Source organism: Petaurus breviceps, unplaced genomic scaffold (genome assembly GCF_028583685.1).
Source record: "Petaurus breviceps papuanus isolate PSGF00001 unplaced genomic scaffold, PetGlider_PUasm1.0 90769, whole genome shotgun sequence".
Lineage (NCBI taxonomy): Eukaryota > Metazoa > Chordata > Mammalia > Diprotodontia > Petauridae > Petaurus > Petaurus breviceps.
The window spans coordinates 17,147,910-17,163,657 of NW_027187341.1; the positions used below are offsets into that span (position 1 = coordinate 17,147,910).

At 38.3% G+C, this 15,748-nt stretch overlaps 1 protein-coding gene across 1 annotated transcript in view; it reads left to right on the forward strand.

The window, feature by feature from the left end:
- Window positions 1–73: 73 nt before the first annotated feature.
- The window catches only part of BZW1 (basic leucine zipper and W2 domains 1), a 16,516-nt gene continuing 841 nt past the window's right edge, over window positions 74–15,748 (forward strand). The window contains exons 1-12 of the mRNA XM_069068737.1: window positions 74–215; window positions 1,414–1,487; window positions 4,193–4,369; window positions 6,017–6,111; window positions 7,018–7,083; window positions 7,548–7,683; window positions 7,926–8,035; window positions 8,156–8,326; window positions 9,617–9,763; window positions 10,409–10,547; window positions 13,950–14,072; window positions 14,933–15,748. The exon at window positions 14,933–15,748 is cut by the window's right edge and continues 841 nt beyond it. Of these exons, the coding sequence (XP_068924838.1) occupies window positions 1,424–1,487; window positions 4,193–4,369; window positions 6,017–6,111; window positions 7,018–7,083; window positions 7,548–7,683; window positions 7,926–8,035; window positions 8,156–8,326; window positions 9,617–9,763; window positions 10,409–10,547; window positions 13,950–14,072; window positions 14,933–14,964 (1,260 nt within the window). The 5' untranslated portion in view covers window positions 74–215; window positions 1,414–1,423 and the 3' untranslated portion in view covers window positions 14,965–15,748. The remainder of the gene's footprint in view (window positions 216–1,413; window positions 1,488–4,192; window positions 4,370–6,016; window positions 6,112–7,017; window positions 7,084–7,547; window positions 7,684–7,925; window positions 8,036–8,155; window positions 8,327–9,616; window positions 9,764–10,408; window positions 10,548–13,949; window positions 14,073–14,932) is intronic.

Consider the following 15,748-nt stretch of genomic DNA (forward strand, 5'->3'; position numbering starts at 1 on the left):
TGGGAAGGGGAAAGAGGAGAAGGAGGAGGTGGAGGAGGAGGGAGAGGGAGAGGAGGGAGAGGGAGAGGAGGTCTCGCGATATGAGACGGGCTGAGGAGGGGGGGTGGCACCTCCTCCTCCCTCCTCTTCGCGTTAGTTCCGGTCGCAGAGGAGCCACCGCCGCAGTTACCGCCACCTCGGGAATTTCTGGCTCTTTTCTCTCCGCCTTAAATTCGGTAAGCCGAGGCCGTCCTCGGCCCCCGGGGCAGCGGGGCAGTTGGAAGGCAGGCCGCCTGGCCCTTCCGTGCCTAGGTGGGAAGGCGGCGGGGACCCGGCCTGCGGTGGTGAGGGTAGTGGCGGCGGCCGCATGAGGCCAGGCCCGGTCGGAGCCGGGACCTGGATTCGGAGCCGCGCCTGGGGAAGGTGAGGCGGTGGGAGGGAGGGGACGGCGGCCGGAGCCTGGCCTGGTCGCCATCGCCTGGCCCCGCGCTGTGTGACCCCGCCCGGGACCGGCCTGGGTAACAAAGCCGCCGCGGCCTCTGTTGAGTGTCGTACGCGTGGGGGGTTCCGGGCCGGCGGGCGGGGCGGAGGAGCCGGAGCCGCCGCCGCCGCCACCTCCGCCGCCGCCGCTGCTACTGCTGGAGGGGAGGCGGATGTACGGGGCGGCGGGGGCCCCGGCGCGGAGCGCTTCGGCGCCTGTGATCCGCTCGCTGCGGCGGCCGCCGCCGGCTACGGGGTCAGTGGGGGAAGGGATGCAGGGGACTGTGGTGTCGCCTCGGAGGTGGTGACCGGCTCCCCCTGCCTAGCCCTCGGCCCAGGAGAGGGGGCGACAGACACGTGCCGTGCCCGGGGGGCAGGGGACTTCCCGTCCCCAGCTGCTGGGGGGGGGGGGGGGGGGGGTCTCAGCTCGGTCGCTGTCTGGAGCCCCTGGGGCGTGGGGTGGGGGGCGTGCATCTAGCTGCAGCGACCGGGAAGGTGAAGGTGTTGCCCTAGGGTGGGATGACAGGAAGGAGCAGGCCGTGCTGCTGGGGGCCAGATTTGCCCGGATCCATCCCCCTCCAGAGCCTTAGAGTCTGGGGAACGCCTGCCTCTGGGCTGGGGGAGAGGGGGCTAAACTGTCCAAGTGCACTCCGAGGCGTTCCGGAGGGTGTTGGACAGTCTTAAAGAGAAAGTTGAGCTTTGTCCACATGTGTGAGGCCTAGTGCTTGCACGCCTGGCATGCTAACCTGCAAAAGGACTATTTCACAATCCTGCCACAAAGGACTTTAGGTCTTTGGAGTTCTGAAGTATACATGCATACACAATCCCAAACTCTGCAGGGATCTCCATTGCTCTCGGCTTTTAAATGGTTAAGCCCAGAAATTTCTCCTGCCTTTTTTTTTTAAAGGAAAAGTGCTTGTTTGTCATTTTGAAGAACATGTTTCTCTTTCCCAGGGTGTCTTTTATGAATAATCAAAAGCAGCAAAAGCCAACGCTATCAGGCCAGCGTTTTAAAACTAGAAAAAGAGGTAAGTAACGTTTTCCTGTTTCTGGTTTTTTGTACTCCTTTTAACATTTTCCATCCTCACTTTTTTCTTTTTAAGATTTGATGCAGATGTTATCTTTGGCTCAATTTGACAAGTACCATAGGTTTTCTTTTTAATCTGAAGTTCCTTGTTGACTAATAAACAGATTTTAGCTTTATCCAAAAAGTTTGCATTCTGGTTTTCTTATAGCTTCTTGACTTTTGTGTTCACACATCTAAGGAGTTTAGCAATTCTACTAGTTTGTGTGTATTTTAAAATATTTGTGAATTGTATTTTTTTAGCTAGGGATTTCAGTTTAGATTATTGTTACTCAAACTTAATACAGTGTTTGGGTGGGATGCTCAGATGTGTAAAAATTCTGGGTAGACTTCCTATTCTCAGGGAAGTACCACTATTGTGCTGCTGTCATGAAATGTGTTGTTTAATCATCACCCAAAACATTTTGGAGAAATACTCCTGTTATTCAATGTTATTTTTTTTTTTTAATAGAATTAGTTGACTGCTTTTTTTTAAATGGGTATTCTGTACAACTTCACTGCCTAGTATGTATGTAATTTGTTGTTGTTTCTTACGTTTTGTCCAGTCCAACAAACATTTATTAAGTGCATAACATGCAAAGCAAAAGACCCCTTCCCCTCCCCCCAAAAAAATCCTGTCCTCAAGGAGCTTGCTTACACAGCTAATAGAAAGATACACAACATTTAAATGCTTAAATATGCATACATGATTGCCCAAGAGGTCTTATGGATTTCAAATCCTATGCTATATCTACTGCTCTTAGGTAAAAGCCCTGTAGAAGGGGAATTGGGAATACTTTTCCTAGAAGTAACACATAAAGTTGAGCCTTGAAAGAAGGTAGAGATTCTGAAATACAGTGATCAGGAAGGGGTGCCCTTTGAGAGATCACCTGTACAAGGGGAAGTCTTTCAAAATCGTGAGAATTCTACACATTTATTTTTTATTTTATATGATTTGTAATGAGCATTTTTTTTTTTACTTCATTTGCCACTAAAGATCAAACAAAATAATATGTAAAATGCTTTAGAAAGCTTAAAGCATTGCATAAATGTGAACTGCTACAATTAATAGTATAGAGTAGTGATCTTGGACCTTTGCTGGCAATAGAGCGATTCATATTTGAACTTCTTTTCTAAAGCCAGCTTAGTTTCATGGTGGATTGAGCATTTGGCCTGGAGTCAGGAAGACCTGAGTTTTAATGACCAAAGGCATTTAACAGCTATGTGACCCTGAGCAAGTCAAAGCTCTTTCTCAGTTTCCTCATCTGTAAAATTGGGATAATAATAGTACTTGCCTCCCAGGATTGTTGTGAAGCTGAAATAAAATTAATCATTGTAAAGCGCTTAGCCCAGTGCTTGGCACATAGTAAGCACTATAAATGTTAGCTATTGTTATTATTATTATTAAGCACTTTTATATAAAATAATTATTGATTCTCTAATCCTGTAAAATAAGTAGGTAGGGCATATGATAAACCCCATTTTAGAGATGCAGAATCAAGGCATAGAAAGGATAAGTAGGTGTCTTGCTCAACACAGTAAATTAGTGGCATGGATTTGAACCTAGCGCTTTGTCAAGAGGCTGTAGTCGTTTTTTCTTGGTTTTTTTGGGTAGGTATAATAACTGCGAGTTCTGAATGATGCTTTATTTTATGGTACTGTGGATCACTAGTTCTTTTGTGATAGTAGAGACCAAGGTATAGGTTAGATCTCAAGTCTGTAAAAGTTTTGTTTTATTCTTTGAACAAAATCAGTATCCCTAACTCACTGGGGTCTCCTCTCATACTTTAGGAGAGGAGAGGCAGATAAAAAAGTGTTTCAGAGGAATTAAACCTAAAACTTGTTGATGACTATCACCGCTAATGAGGAAAGGAGCATGCAAATTGAATAAACTGGTTATATAGATGAATAGTATCATCTCTACATAAAGAATAATACAATTCCTAGAATGGGGGTGCACGTCATTTGCTTCAGTTGGTAGGTCCCCTAATATTTGAGGAAGGTACAGTGTATTATATATACCCTTGTCATAATATTTTACCATATGAGTTACTCAATTATTCAGAGAAAGGGGTTGGGAGGTTATTTGTTTTGTTTTTTAGTTTATGGTGGGCTTTTCCCCCAAATACTGTATTTTCAGATTTTATCTGGAACAGATGTAGCCTTAGAATAATGCCAGTGCTTTTAAAAAGTCAAGATTACAAAAGAGGGTAGCTAGCTAAAAAAATGACATTCTCTTCCTTGGGAGGAGAGGGATATCGTAGGTGTGTTTAAGTATGGCAGACTATAAGTACTGAGTGAATAGTACTGGCAGTGATGCTTTTAGAAGTTGGAGGGGTTTGGTGGAACAGCTTTAAGAACTGGGTTGGTCAGAGCCAAGTTAAGAGTTCTGCCTTCTCCACCAAGGCTTCCTAGGATTTAACCAATAGGATAAGGTCAGGGGAGGTCCTCCTAGGTGAGAACTATTAGTAGCAAAGACTTGGGTATTCTAGGAACAGTATGCTTAGTCTTGTTGGGTTCCATGGAGGAGAGTAGTGAGAATAGGTTGGAACAATGTTATGAATATTATAAATAGAGAGGACTCCATTTATTCATTTATTTTGGAGAAGGACTTGGCTGCTTTCATTGTAATTTGGGGGATTTATCTAAACTGGATGTTTTTTATTTCAGATGAAAAAGAGAGGTTTGACCCTACTCAGTTTCAGGACTGTATTATTCAAGGTTTAACTGAAACTGGCACTGATTTGGAAGCAGTAGCAAAATTTCTTGATGCTTCTGGGGCAAAACTTGATTATCGCCGATATGCAGAAACACTCTTTGACATTCTGGTGGCTGGTGGCATGCTGGGTAAGTGGTTCTCTTGGATGACATCAATATATAGACTTGAATGCCCAGAATATGAACTTTAATTATTGCAACTCTGTTTAGTGCTTTTGATAACCCATCACAGGTTAGCCCTGTTCTTTTCATGTTTGTATTTTTTTTTCACTATATGCTTAGACTTATTAGTCCTTTATCAGTTACTTATAACAATCATAGCTAAAATTTATAAAGTACTTTCCATACAGTCTCAAATTTTAAGGCTCAGAATCCTTATGAGGTACCTTAGGTACTGCCGGTATTGTTGATCCCCGTTTTACAGATAAAACTGAGGTGCATAGAGTTTACGTAGGATTCAAACCTTGGTCACTCTGACTCCAAATCTCGTGTTCTGTGCTTCAATGAACCATTATAAATTGGGGTCATTTTTAAAATTGTGGGATAGGTCATGCCTTTCATTCACTAAACAGAATTGACTCTTAGTAACTGAGTCTGTTTGTTAATTGTACCCCACCACCTAGGCATGGTGACCACCTGGTTTATTTTCCTCAATTATGAGAATTGATCTGTTGAGTTTTTACTTCAGGGACTTGGTATATTCTTTACCAAGTATCCAAAATTAGTATTTTCAGCTTTCATCTGGAAAAGTAGCTGATTCATTCTTCTGTAGTTCCTTTTCAGTTCTCATATTTTACTAAAATCTGTGTATTACATCCATGCTACCTCTGTATATAGTGTTAATAGACAATATAATTTATAGGAAGGATTGTGGAGTAAGTGTAAACTGGAAGGTCAGTTTTTGGTGTAAAATGCCACATGGTTTGGGGTTAATAATAATGTTTTTTATTTCAATTTTCATTTTTAAAATTAATGTCCACTCTGAAAGCATACAGGAGATTTGTAATAATTAATTTTTAATATTAGTAAATATCTGAACTTTTCAGGGTACTTTAGTGAGCTTAATGAAATTTCTATGATTAAGCAAATCTTTGTTTTTTTGGTGTTTTTTGTTTCTTTTTGGAGAGGGGAAGGTAGGGCAATTGGGGTTAAGTGACTTGCCTAAGGTCACACGGCTAGTTTTGTGTTATGTGTCTGATTTGAACTCAGGTCCTCCTGACTCCAGGGCTGGTGCTTTATTCACTTCACCACCTAGCTGCCCCAATTAAGAAAATCTTAGTTCATTAATAGTATAATAGTTTAATCATTTTTTAATGTAGAATTGGATTCCTAATTAGACCATTGCATCTTCTAGCCTTCAGGTTTTTTGCTTATTCACATTTTAAAGGTCCCAGGGTAATTGATTGTTTGAATTCCCCTAAGAAGTTTTAAAATTACAACTTTTTCAATTTATAAAAGTTAACTACTTTAACAAACATAATACGCTTTTATTAATGCTTTTTCATCTAAATCTGACTCTGTCAAAACTAGAATAGGGTAGACTCCACTGGTCTTTGTCATACTGGTCCATTTACATTCTGGCATTTAATTTGCTAAAGCTAGGGCTCAGTTAGCTGTTTTCAACCCTACTATTACCACATAGTTTTGTGACTTTTCCCATTATATTTTTCATTTTGCTGCTGCCCTTTAAAAGAGATTGGAAAAATTTTGTGTAAAGTTACTTTAATATTTATTTGGGTTACCAAAATTATGTTATATGTGTTAAATATATCTCAGCCCCAGGTGGTACACTGGCAGATGACATGATGCGCACAGATGTCTGTGTATTTGCAGCACAAGAAGACCTAGAGACCATGCAAGCCTTTGCTCAGGTAAGAATTTAATCTTTATGAATCCACAAATTATGTTGTTTTAACAAATCATATTGAGTCTGGTTTACACTTAAGGGATTCCTTATTTTTGAGGCGTTATTAATAGACTATAGATGTTTGGAAATAGTTTTTCAGTGGTAGGTTATTATCAATTTTTTTTTCATTTTTGAGAATTCATGAAGAGGTAAAACTTTTAAAGGTAGAAAAATCTTTTTAAAAATACATTGGTTAAAATAGTGGGAAACTACAGTTTCCTTTTTGCTCTGGTGTGTTCCCTCTCCTCCAGTTTCTTTCTAAGTGTTATTTTTCAGGGTGGGATTTATTCTGCATGTAACTGTATTTTATATTTATTTTTGGAAGTATTTCTTATGGATAGAGAGATGAGCCTGGGCTCATTCAGGAGGAAGAGGACCTGGATTCAGATAGTGACTGTGGTCCTAGACAAGTGGAGAAAATTAGCTCTCAGTACCACAGACAAGCAGGGCAGCTGCTCAACCATTTTATTAGTAGAAGGAATTTCCTCACCAGATAGTCTTTGAACTAGTAAAATTCTAGTTGCAGACCCAGTAATTGTCTTTATTGGTGCCTTTTAAAAATGAATTGCTAACCAATCAGAAGTTTTCCTCTCAAAGAAGTAAAACATGACTCGGTGTGTTGATTCTGTTATAAAGCATACATCTTTTTTTAATTTTTTTTAAATTATTTTATTTTAAAAAGAAAACCCAAGTTCACTGACCCTTCCAGTAAAGAAGTCACGGGCTCGATAGATTGTCTGGGAGGCCCCTTCCAAGTTTGTTGGTTCTATAAGGAGCATAGGTGGGGGATAAAAAGTGTGGTATGCATCCTGTTCACATTGGTATTCATGAAATTATACTACTACTAATAAACAACTAATTCTCTTCCTAGGTATTCAACAAGTTAATCAGGCGATACAAATACCTTGAAAAGGGATTTGAGGATGAAGTTAAAAAGGTAGGAAGAATAGTTTTGATATGAAGGTATTTTTGTGACTCAGCAAGTTCTTAAGAACTTGTAATGAAATGAATTTTGCTTTCTAATTCAGTTATCCCTGCAATGCTGAGATTTTAGTTTTAGGAAGTTTATACAGCACGTATTTGGTAGTTGAATTGTATCAGAATTTACAACCATTAAGGAAAGGGTCTTTTAGTGAAGGAAGACAAGGAAAAACAACTAAAAGAATAAACCTTGTTGTTTTCTAGATCCATGCTACGTTAGCATCTCATTCTTCGTTTGTGATATCTGTTCTAAATAGAATTTTGCTTCTGTTTGCTGTCAGTGTTTCACAGAATTAAGGGAAAGGGGTGGAAATCCTGGGGTAGGCTTCGGCAAGAGGAATTTAAACGGGGAACCACGAGGACCTCGGGGACGCGAAGTCTGCAGCCTCACTCACACATGCTTATCATCTCTTCCTACAGCTGCTGCTGTTCTTAAAGGGTTTCTCAGAGTCTGAGAGGAACAAACTGGCCATGTTGACTGGGGTTCTTCTGGCCAATGGGACACTTAATGCATCCATTCTTAACAGCCTTTATAATGAAAATTTGGTTAAAGAAGGTAATTTATTTTACTTTGCAATTGTCTTTTTGTTTAACTCAAGGTATGAGGTTTATGGGATAGTGAGAAATGGGTGGCAGCTGGTTTTAGAAATGTTTATGTTTTTCTAAATGTGGCATATTTAACTTTAATAGTTTTCATGCTTTGGTTGTTTCTTCTCTGTGTAATCTTTTATTCTTTAATCCTTAGTTTAAGGAATACTTTTTATTTTTAATATAAAGTTCTCTTTTAATTTTTTGTAGGCGTTTCAGCGGCCTTTGCCGTAAAGCTGTTTAAATCATGGATAAATGAAAAAGATATCAATGCCGTAGCTGCTAGTCTTCGAAAAGTCAGCATGGACAACAGACTGATGGTATATGGATTGTCCCTATTTTCAAATGAATATAAATCAGTGTAAAGATTTTTTTTTCTCTTATTAGTCTTAGGAGGCAAGCTCAGGGAAACTAATAGCTGATTTAACATTTTATTTCAGGAACTTTTTCCTGCTAACAAACAAAGTGTTGAGCACTTCACAAAATATTTTACCGAAGCAGGTCTAAAAGAACTTTCTGAGTATGTTCGGAACCAGCAAACCATAGGAGCTCGTAAAGAGCTACAGAAAGAACTTCAAGAACAGATGTCACGTGGTGATCCATTTAAGGATGTAAGTTATTTCTGGTCATCCATTTGCCTTTGAGAAAACTGTAACTTTAATTCTGGTCGTTCTGTCCTTAGTTTTTTTTTTATATATTCTGATCTTTTTTCCACTTCTTTTGATTCATGTTATTTTTTGTGTCCTCTATTACAGTGATTAATTTTTCCCTTTTTTAAGAAATGTTCTACAAGTTTTCTTATAATATCATTCTTCTTTCTGCTAAGAGTTCCATTTTCTCTGGAGGTAAGAATTCCTTAACATTAAGGAATTCTATGACTGTTCCATGATTGTATCTTTCACTTCAACAGTCCATTGCTATTCTTAATGTTATTCACTCCTTTTAGTGTAAATAATTAAGAATTGACTTGAGTTTTTTTTTCCTAATTAACTCATATCTCCTGCATATTCAGTTAGTGTATTTCTGAGGGCCAGTGTGAACTTTAGAATTCTACTGACACCTTGGCTCTGCCCCCCAGAACTTTAAAATTCTAACAAAGACTTGTTTTTTGCTTTTTGGAGGGCAGTTGGGGTTAAGTGACTTGCCCAAGGTCACACAGCTAGTTTTTGTGTTGAGTGTCTGAGGCCAGATTTGAACTTAGGTCCTCCTGACTCCAGGGCCAGTGCTCTATTCACTGTGCCACCTAGCTGCCCCCCAATTACATATTTTTTTAAAATACCACAATTTTTAACCTTCGTCTTAAAAAATTCTGAATTCCAGATTCTTTTCCTTCTCTCCCCCCCCTTGGGAAGGCAACCATTTTGATATAGGTCATGCAAAACATTTCCATACTAGTCATGTTGTTAAAGAAAACAGGGGGCACACACTAAAACACAAACTTTGTTTCTATCAGCATGCAAATACTCCATCAGTTCTTTATCAGAAGGTGGATGGCATTTTTCATCTTGAGTCCTTTGGAATAGTCTTGGATTATTGTATTGCTGAGAAGAAAAGCTAAGTCATTCACAGTTGCTCTTCCTACAATATTGCTGTTGTTAGAGACATCATAATAGAAAATGGCTCGGGAGGCTCAGATTTTGTCATGGCTTTACTGCTTACTTATAACCGTGACTATCTTCAAATCACTTGACTGTTTAAGGCTCAGTTTTCTCCTGGATATTGAAAAAGGTGTTAGGCTAAGTGATCTGAGGTTCCCTTTAACTTCAGAACATGGTCTGTGATTTGGCACTTGCCTGGAGAACAGATACAGGAAATCTGCAGATTTAAATAACCAGCTTAAAGTTAAACATATTTAAAAGCCAGAATTGATTTCTCCTACTGAACTTGGGATACTTTTGCAGATAATTTTGTATGTCAAGGAGGAGATGAAGAAAAACAATATCCCAGAACAGATCGTTATAGGCATAGTCTGGTCGAGTGTAATGAGCACTGTGGAGTGGAACAAAAAGGAGGAGCTGGTAGCAGAGCAAGCCATCAAGCATTTGAAGGTATGGACTGAAAAACCCTGACTTTATAAAGCCATTGTTCATGCAACTTTATTATAAGACGGTTCTCTCATTGACTTAGGGGACCTCACCCCTTATAACTTTGATTTTGTTACACCAAATAAAATTACAATATGGACTGCTGTGGGAGAGATTATCAAAGGGAGACCATATGGAGAAATTCGTTGTAAACACTGACTTTGGAACTTTCTTAGACTTTGAAAAGTTGTGTTGCTTTTAAAAGTAGGCAAAAATAAGCAAAGGCGGCTGAAAAGTTTATTGAACTGTGGCAGTGGAGTGGACAACTGTTATATCTTTTGGATGTTCAAGGATTTAGAGCAGGAGAGATGTTAGAGACAATTTTATAAAAATATTCTCGCATCTGTGACCTGTAAAAAAAATTACTAATTTGAGTTTTGGTGGCAGTGAAGTATCAATGGTGTGTCCACCAGTTTTTAATATTTGAAATTGCATTATTTTAAGCTTTTCCCTCACTTTGTTTAGACTTCAGTGTTTTGCAGTCTGGCAAGCTTATTTCTCTTCACTGTTTTTAAAAGTCACAGTCATTGAATTGCAACTTATGTTATTCAGCTATAAACTTGTATTTTAGTATCTTTATGATAACTTTTCTCTCTCTTTCTTTTAAAGCAATATAGCCCTCTACTTGCTGCCTTTACTACTCAAGGTCAGTCTGAGCTGACTCTGTTACTGAAGATTCAGGAGTACTGTTATGACAACATTCACTTCATGAAAGCCTTCCAGAAAATTGTGGTGCTTTTTTATAAAGGTAATTTAAGGTCTTCAGAGGATATATTTTAAAAACCCATTGAGACCCATTTTTAGTATTTGCTCATGATCCGAGGACTTTAGCAACATTTGTATGCACTTGAAAAAATTTCATTGAAACAAGAGTTGAGAATAGAGGAAAGAGCAGTGGATTCAAATTAGGACTTGGCTTCCAGTCTCCCAGCTCAACCACTTTTACTCCTGTGGCCTTAGGCAAGTGACTTCCCCTGTCGCAATCCTGTTTCCTCCTCTATCAAATGAAGGAGTTGTTCTAGATGAGCTTTAAATCTGGGATCCTACAAACAGATTGTACCCATGATGTCACCCATATAGACAATTCCCTGATTGGAAAACTTCTCTGTTTCCATTCAGGTTGACAGTTTCTCTGTCATGTATAACCTTGAAGAGTTTCCTGGGGCACTGAAGTTAAATGACCTTGCCCAGGGTTACATAGCAGGCATGAGCCAGGAAGTCTTGCCCTGCCCCATGCCTTGCTACTTTTTGATCCTATGAGATGTTATTTAAAAGTTTATGAGGGAGGGGCGGCTAGGTGGTGCAGTGAGTAAAGCGCCAGCCCTGGAGTCAGGAGGACCCGAGTTTGAGTTTGGTTCCGGCCTCAGACACTTAACACCCACACAAAAACACTAGCCATGTAACCTTGGACAACTTACTTAACCCCAATTGCTCTCCAAAAGGCAAAAAAATAAAAATAAAGTTTATGAGGGAGAATGTTAAAAATATTATGCAGCAATGCTGCAGCCTTAACTTAAGGAAACTGATTTAATCATAATTTCATAAGGAACTCTTCAGAATTTTCATTTTGAGTCCAATACCTAAGTTCCCATTCCAGTTGCTGTATTGAGTCTTAGCAATTGACTACTACAGAATCACAGAAGGTTAATATAGGAAGGATACCTTGGTGGTTTGTTCTGCCCTTCCATAAACAAGAATCCTTGACAAGTGATTGTGCTGTTTAATTTCAAGCTGATTTTGTTAAAGCACTTATCACCAGAAGACTTGCTAGACCAAGATTACAAAGTGTTAATATCTTAACCAACTTTCATAAGCTCTTGAAATTGGAAAAAAAATATTCTTTTCAAGTGGCTTTTCAAGCCACACTAAAACCTTACTGTGGAGTGATTTCGATAGTTGCCCAAGGTGAAAATCCAATAGTCAACAGGGATAAAAGCTAGAATTTGACTTCTGAGAAGAAGAGCTGCATGTTATGTGCATTTATGCTATTTCCTTTAGGACAAAGACCCCTTTAACTTCTCAGGATCTGAGACTTAAAACTGAAAAGGAACTTCCTGATTTCTAAGTAACATAGATCTAGAACTAGAAAAGGGGGAACCATTAGAGATTATTGAATCCAACCTTCTCAGTTGGTCATTAAACATTATGAAGTACCTGCTATGTACTAAGTGCTAAGAGTACAAAAAGAGGCAAAAGACAGTCCCTGTTCTCAAGGGTGGAGAGGAGGGGGAATTGCTGACTTCTGTCTCCTAAGGCATATACTAATATTTTCATACTTAAAAAGAATTTTGTTTCCATTATAAAATAGCTTCTCTATGGTAGCTCCTTGGTTAAATGGGTTTGTTTTGGTTTGGGGTTTTTCTTATTTGCTCCAAATATAAAACGAAGTCATAGAATTCCTTAAGGTTTTAACTTCCTTTAGAGAATGTTTGGCTAGAATTTGCTCTTAATATTTGAAAGACTCAAATTTCTCAAAACAGTTTGAGAGGTTATAAGACAGCTGAAAGTTATTTTAGAAAGGAAATTCCTTACCTACAGTGAAAAAAGTATGGATTAAAAGAAGCAAAAACCACAAAGGAATCATTAGTTAAGCTACAATATTCCCATAATTGTAAACATAAAATAAAAAGTAATCATAAACACTGAAGGAAGAAGTTAGCGGAAACATAAGGTAAAATAAAGAACTGAGTATAATTAGTAAATCTTGGGAGAAAATTATAATGAAACCCAATTTAGAAGTATTCATGGAAAATATAATAGGTTTGGTGAGAAGCGGTTATTTCATTGAGAGGATAAATAACCAAAAAAAAAGTTCAGGAAATTACAGCAAGGAAAAGATTTGGGGTCTATGTAAATCTAGAACCCAGGAACAATATAAGAAATTTGTGAGTCCTATTAAAACCAAGCTACTAGTAGTTAGGAAATTATGCAAGATTTTTTTTCTGCTAAGAATAACCATCAGGGCAGCTGAGTGGCACAGCGAATGGAGCACCAATCCTGAACTTGTAGGACCTGAGTTTAAATCCGGCCTCAAACACTTGACACTAGCTGGGTGACCTTGGGCAAGTCATTTGTCCCCAACTGCCTTACACCCCCTCTCCCCCAGAAAAATAATAACCATCAGTAGAAGCTGGGATTTCCATTTTACCAAACCTTGTAATGAATAGCAAATCCTTTTAAGGGATTGAGCACTGTTTCATATGTGAATATAGACTGGCACAGATTCCTTCCCTGATAAAGCCAGTTGATATTATCTTTTTAAAAGTATGCAATTCAACCTGGTTTTCTATATCATCTTTTGGTGTGTTTAGCCAGGTCCAGATAGTACAAATAATGAATCCCTTGAAGTGATCACATCTATTTGAGTTTGCACTATTCAAAGTTAAAATTATATTAAATGTTAAGTAGTTCCCACACCAATGTAAATATACTGAGTGAATTCAAATAATGTGACCACTTCGAGGAATTCTGTCACACCTTTTCTTATTGAGTTGTCTCAGTTGTGTCTGACTCTTTGTGACCCTGTTTGGAGTTTTCTTGCCAAAAATACTGGAGAGGCTTGCGATTTCCTTCTCCAGTTCATTATACAGACAAGAAACTAAGACAAACAGGATTAAGTAACATACCCAAGGTCACACATCTAGTAAGTGTCTGAGGTCAGATTTGAAGTCAAGAAGATAGTCTTCCTTACTTTCTCCTAAGCACTCTACTCTGCCTTTGCTAATTGTGTATAGAATTTTTTTCAGTAAAGATATTTAATTTAAACTGTTGGCACTTAGAAGTAGCCAGAATCTTTTTTTTTTTTTTTAAGCAATTGGGGTTAAGTAACTTGCCCAAGGTTGCACGGCCAGTTTTTTTTGTGTGGGTGTTAAGTATCTGAAGCCGGAACTGATCCCGGGTCCTCCCGACTCCGGGGCTGGCGCTCTTACTGCGCCACCTGGATACCCCTCAATTTTTATTCTTACAGAGATCTTTACTCAGTATATAGTTTTGAACCCTAGAATACAGTAAACTTGTTTACAGTTACCCCACTATCTAATACCTAACAAGTCAGTAAAAATTAATTGTCAGCACACTAACACTAAAAATCCACACAAAGAAGCAGGATGGTTCAGAGTCAACTGATAATTAACTTTGGTCTCTTTTATAGCTGAAGTCTTGAGTGAAGAGCCCATTTTGAAGTGGTATAAAGATGCACATGTTGCAAAGGGGAAAAGTGTCTTTCTTGAGCAAATGAAAAAGTTTGTAGAGTGGCTCAAGAATGCTGAAGAAGGTGAGTTAATCATTTTTAAGGCAGTTTGTTTAAAATTGTCCATAAATTAACATTATCTTCATGGGCATGCATTGTTCTATAGGATACAGAATTTTTGCTTTATTCAAAACTTGTAAAAGCAAGAATATACCGATAGCTTTTAAAATAGCCATTTGCTTCCAACAAATAGGTTTTTTAAATCACATTTTGTTAACAGGAAATCTTTTTTAGCATGAGGCAGTAAGATGGAAAATTGTGTACCTTTTTATTATTTATACTATAAGTTAGGCTTATGACAAATAAGAAAATTTACAGAAAGTTTTTATTAAAAAGCCTGAGAATAGGCATCATAACTGTTTTGTCTTAAAATGGTACTTTGCAGATACTTTGGTTTGAAAATTGACATGGGTTGGCACCTTTCTGGTCATGCATATTTAGGGAGATACAATAGAAAAAACACTGGTTGGAGTCAGCACTTAGCTTTTCTGACCCTGATTTTTTTCAGTTTATTAATGTTTATCCTTCGGAAGAGTTGTAAGTAAGATACTTGGTAAACCTTAAAAGCACCCTAGAAATGAATTCTTTTTTGTTACACTCTCATACTATCTGAAGTTAAACTTGACTAACAATATGCTGATTTCAAACTCCGGTTTTCTCTGCCATGACAACTTAAAATAGACTTCTCATGTCACATAGTAGTAAGAAGGCTGGTACTTTGCGACTCAGACAGCAAAAGTTCTTGCTTTGTTTCACAAAATTATTGCATTTGTTATATGCCTAGGAATTATATTGCAGTTAGTAAAAATCTAAGGTTTTAGGTGAAAGCTTTCTATTTTCTGTCTGACTCTTTGTTTTGACCCTCTTTTTTCTTCTTCTTCCAGAATCTGAGTCTGAAGCGGAAGAAGGGGACTGAATTGTGAAACAACAAGCTCAGTAAAGCAAACAGGAGTTGTAGATAAAATGTCATGTCTCATGTGTCCTTCTGGTTCTTACATCTTCCTACCTCCCTGTATCAAGCATGATATAAGGGCTTTCATGGCAAATTTATTTTAACTGTTTTCTATGGTTACTGAAAAATGTTGGGTTTAGTTTTTAAAACCATGTTTTAAGTAGCTACAGGAGCTATAGATTTGAATCTAATGTTGCATTAGTCTTTTCAGTTATCTTCTACCTCCTGTATTTTCTACTGTAATAATGTAATTTAAGGCCTTCCACAATGAACAGTTCATTTTATCCCTGGGTTTTTCTATAAACAGTTTACAAGACATGATTTGGTTAAAAACGATTTGTTATGGAAATTCTGTTTGCAAATTAAACTGTACAAGTATCCAAAGTCAAAAGGCAAATGACTTGTGTGATAATTTGGTATGAAATGAAAAGGCAGCATTAAATGGTGTTCAGAGCTCCCTCCCCCCCCATTCATCAGACTGTAATCTATATAAGACTGAACATTGTTTCCAAAGTAATTGGCTCACTTTTTTGTTTACTAAAGAGTATTTCTGTTGATACTTTTTTGTCATTAAAAGTTTAAGCAAAGAGTTTTCAAGTAGCCTCCAGCTAAAATTTCTATTAGCCTTGCTCCCTGGTTTCTCACTTGTAAGTAAAGGAATTAATGGGAAGCAATTCAGAAAAATGAAGGCAGTACAAGTGACCAGGGAGGTGGAAAGAAGAAAATTAAAATCTCTCCATTGCATATT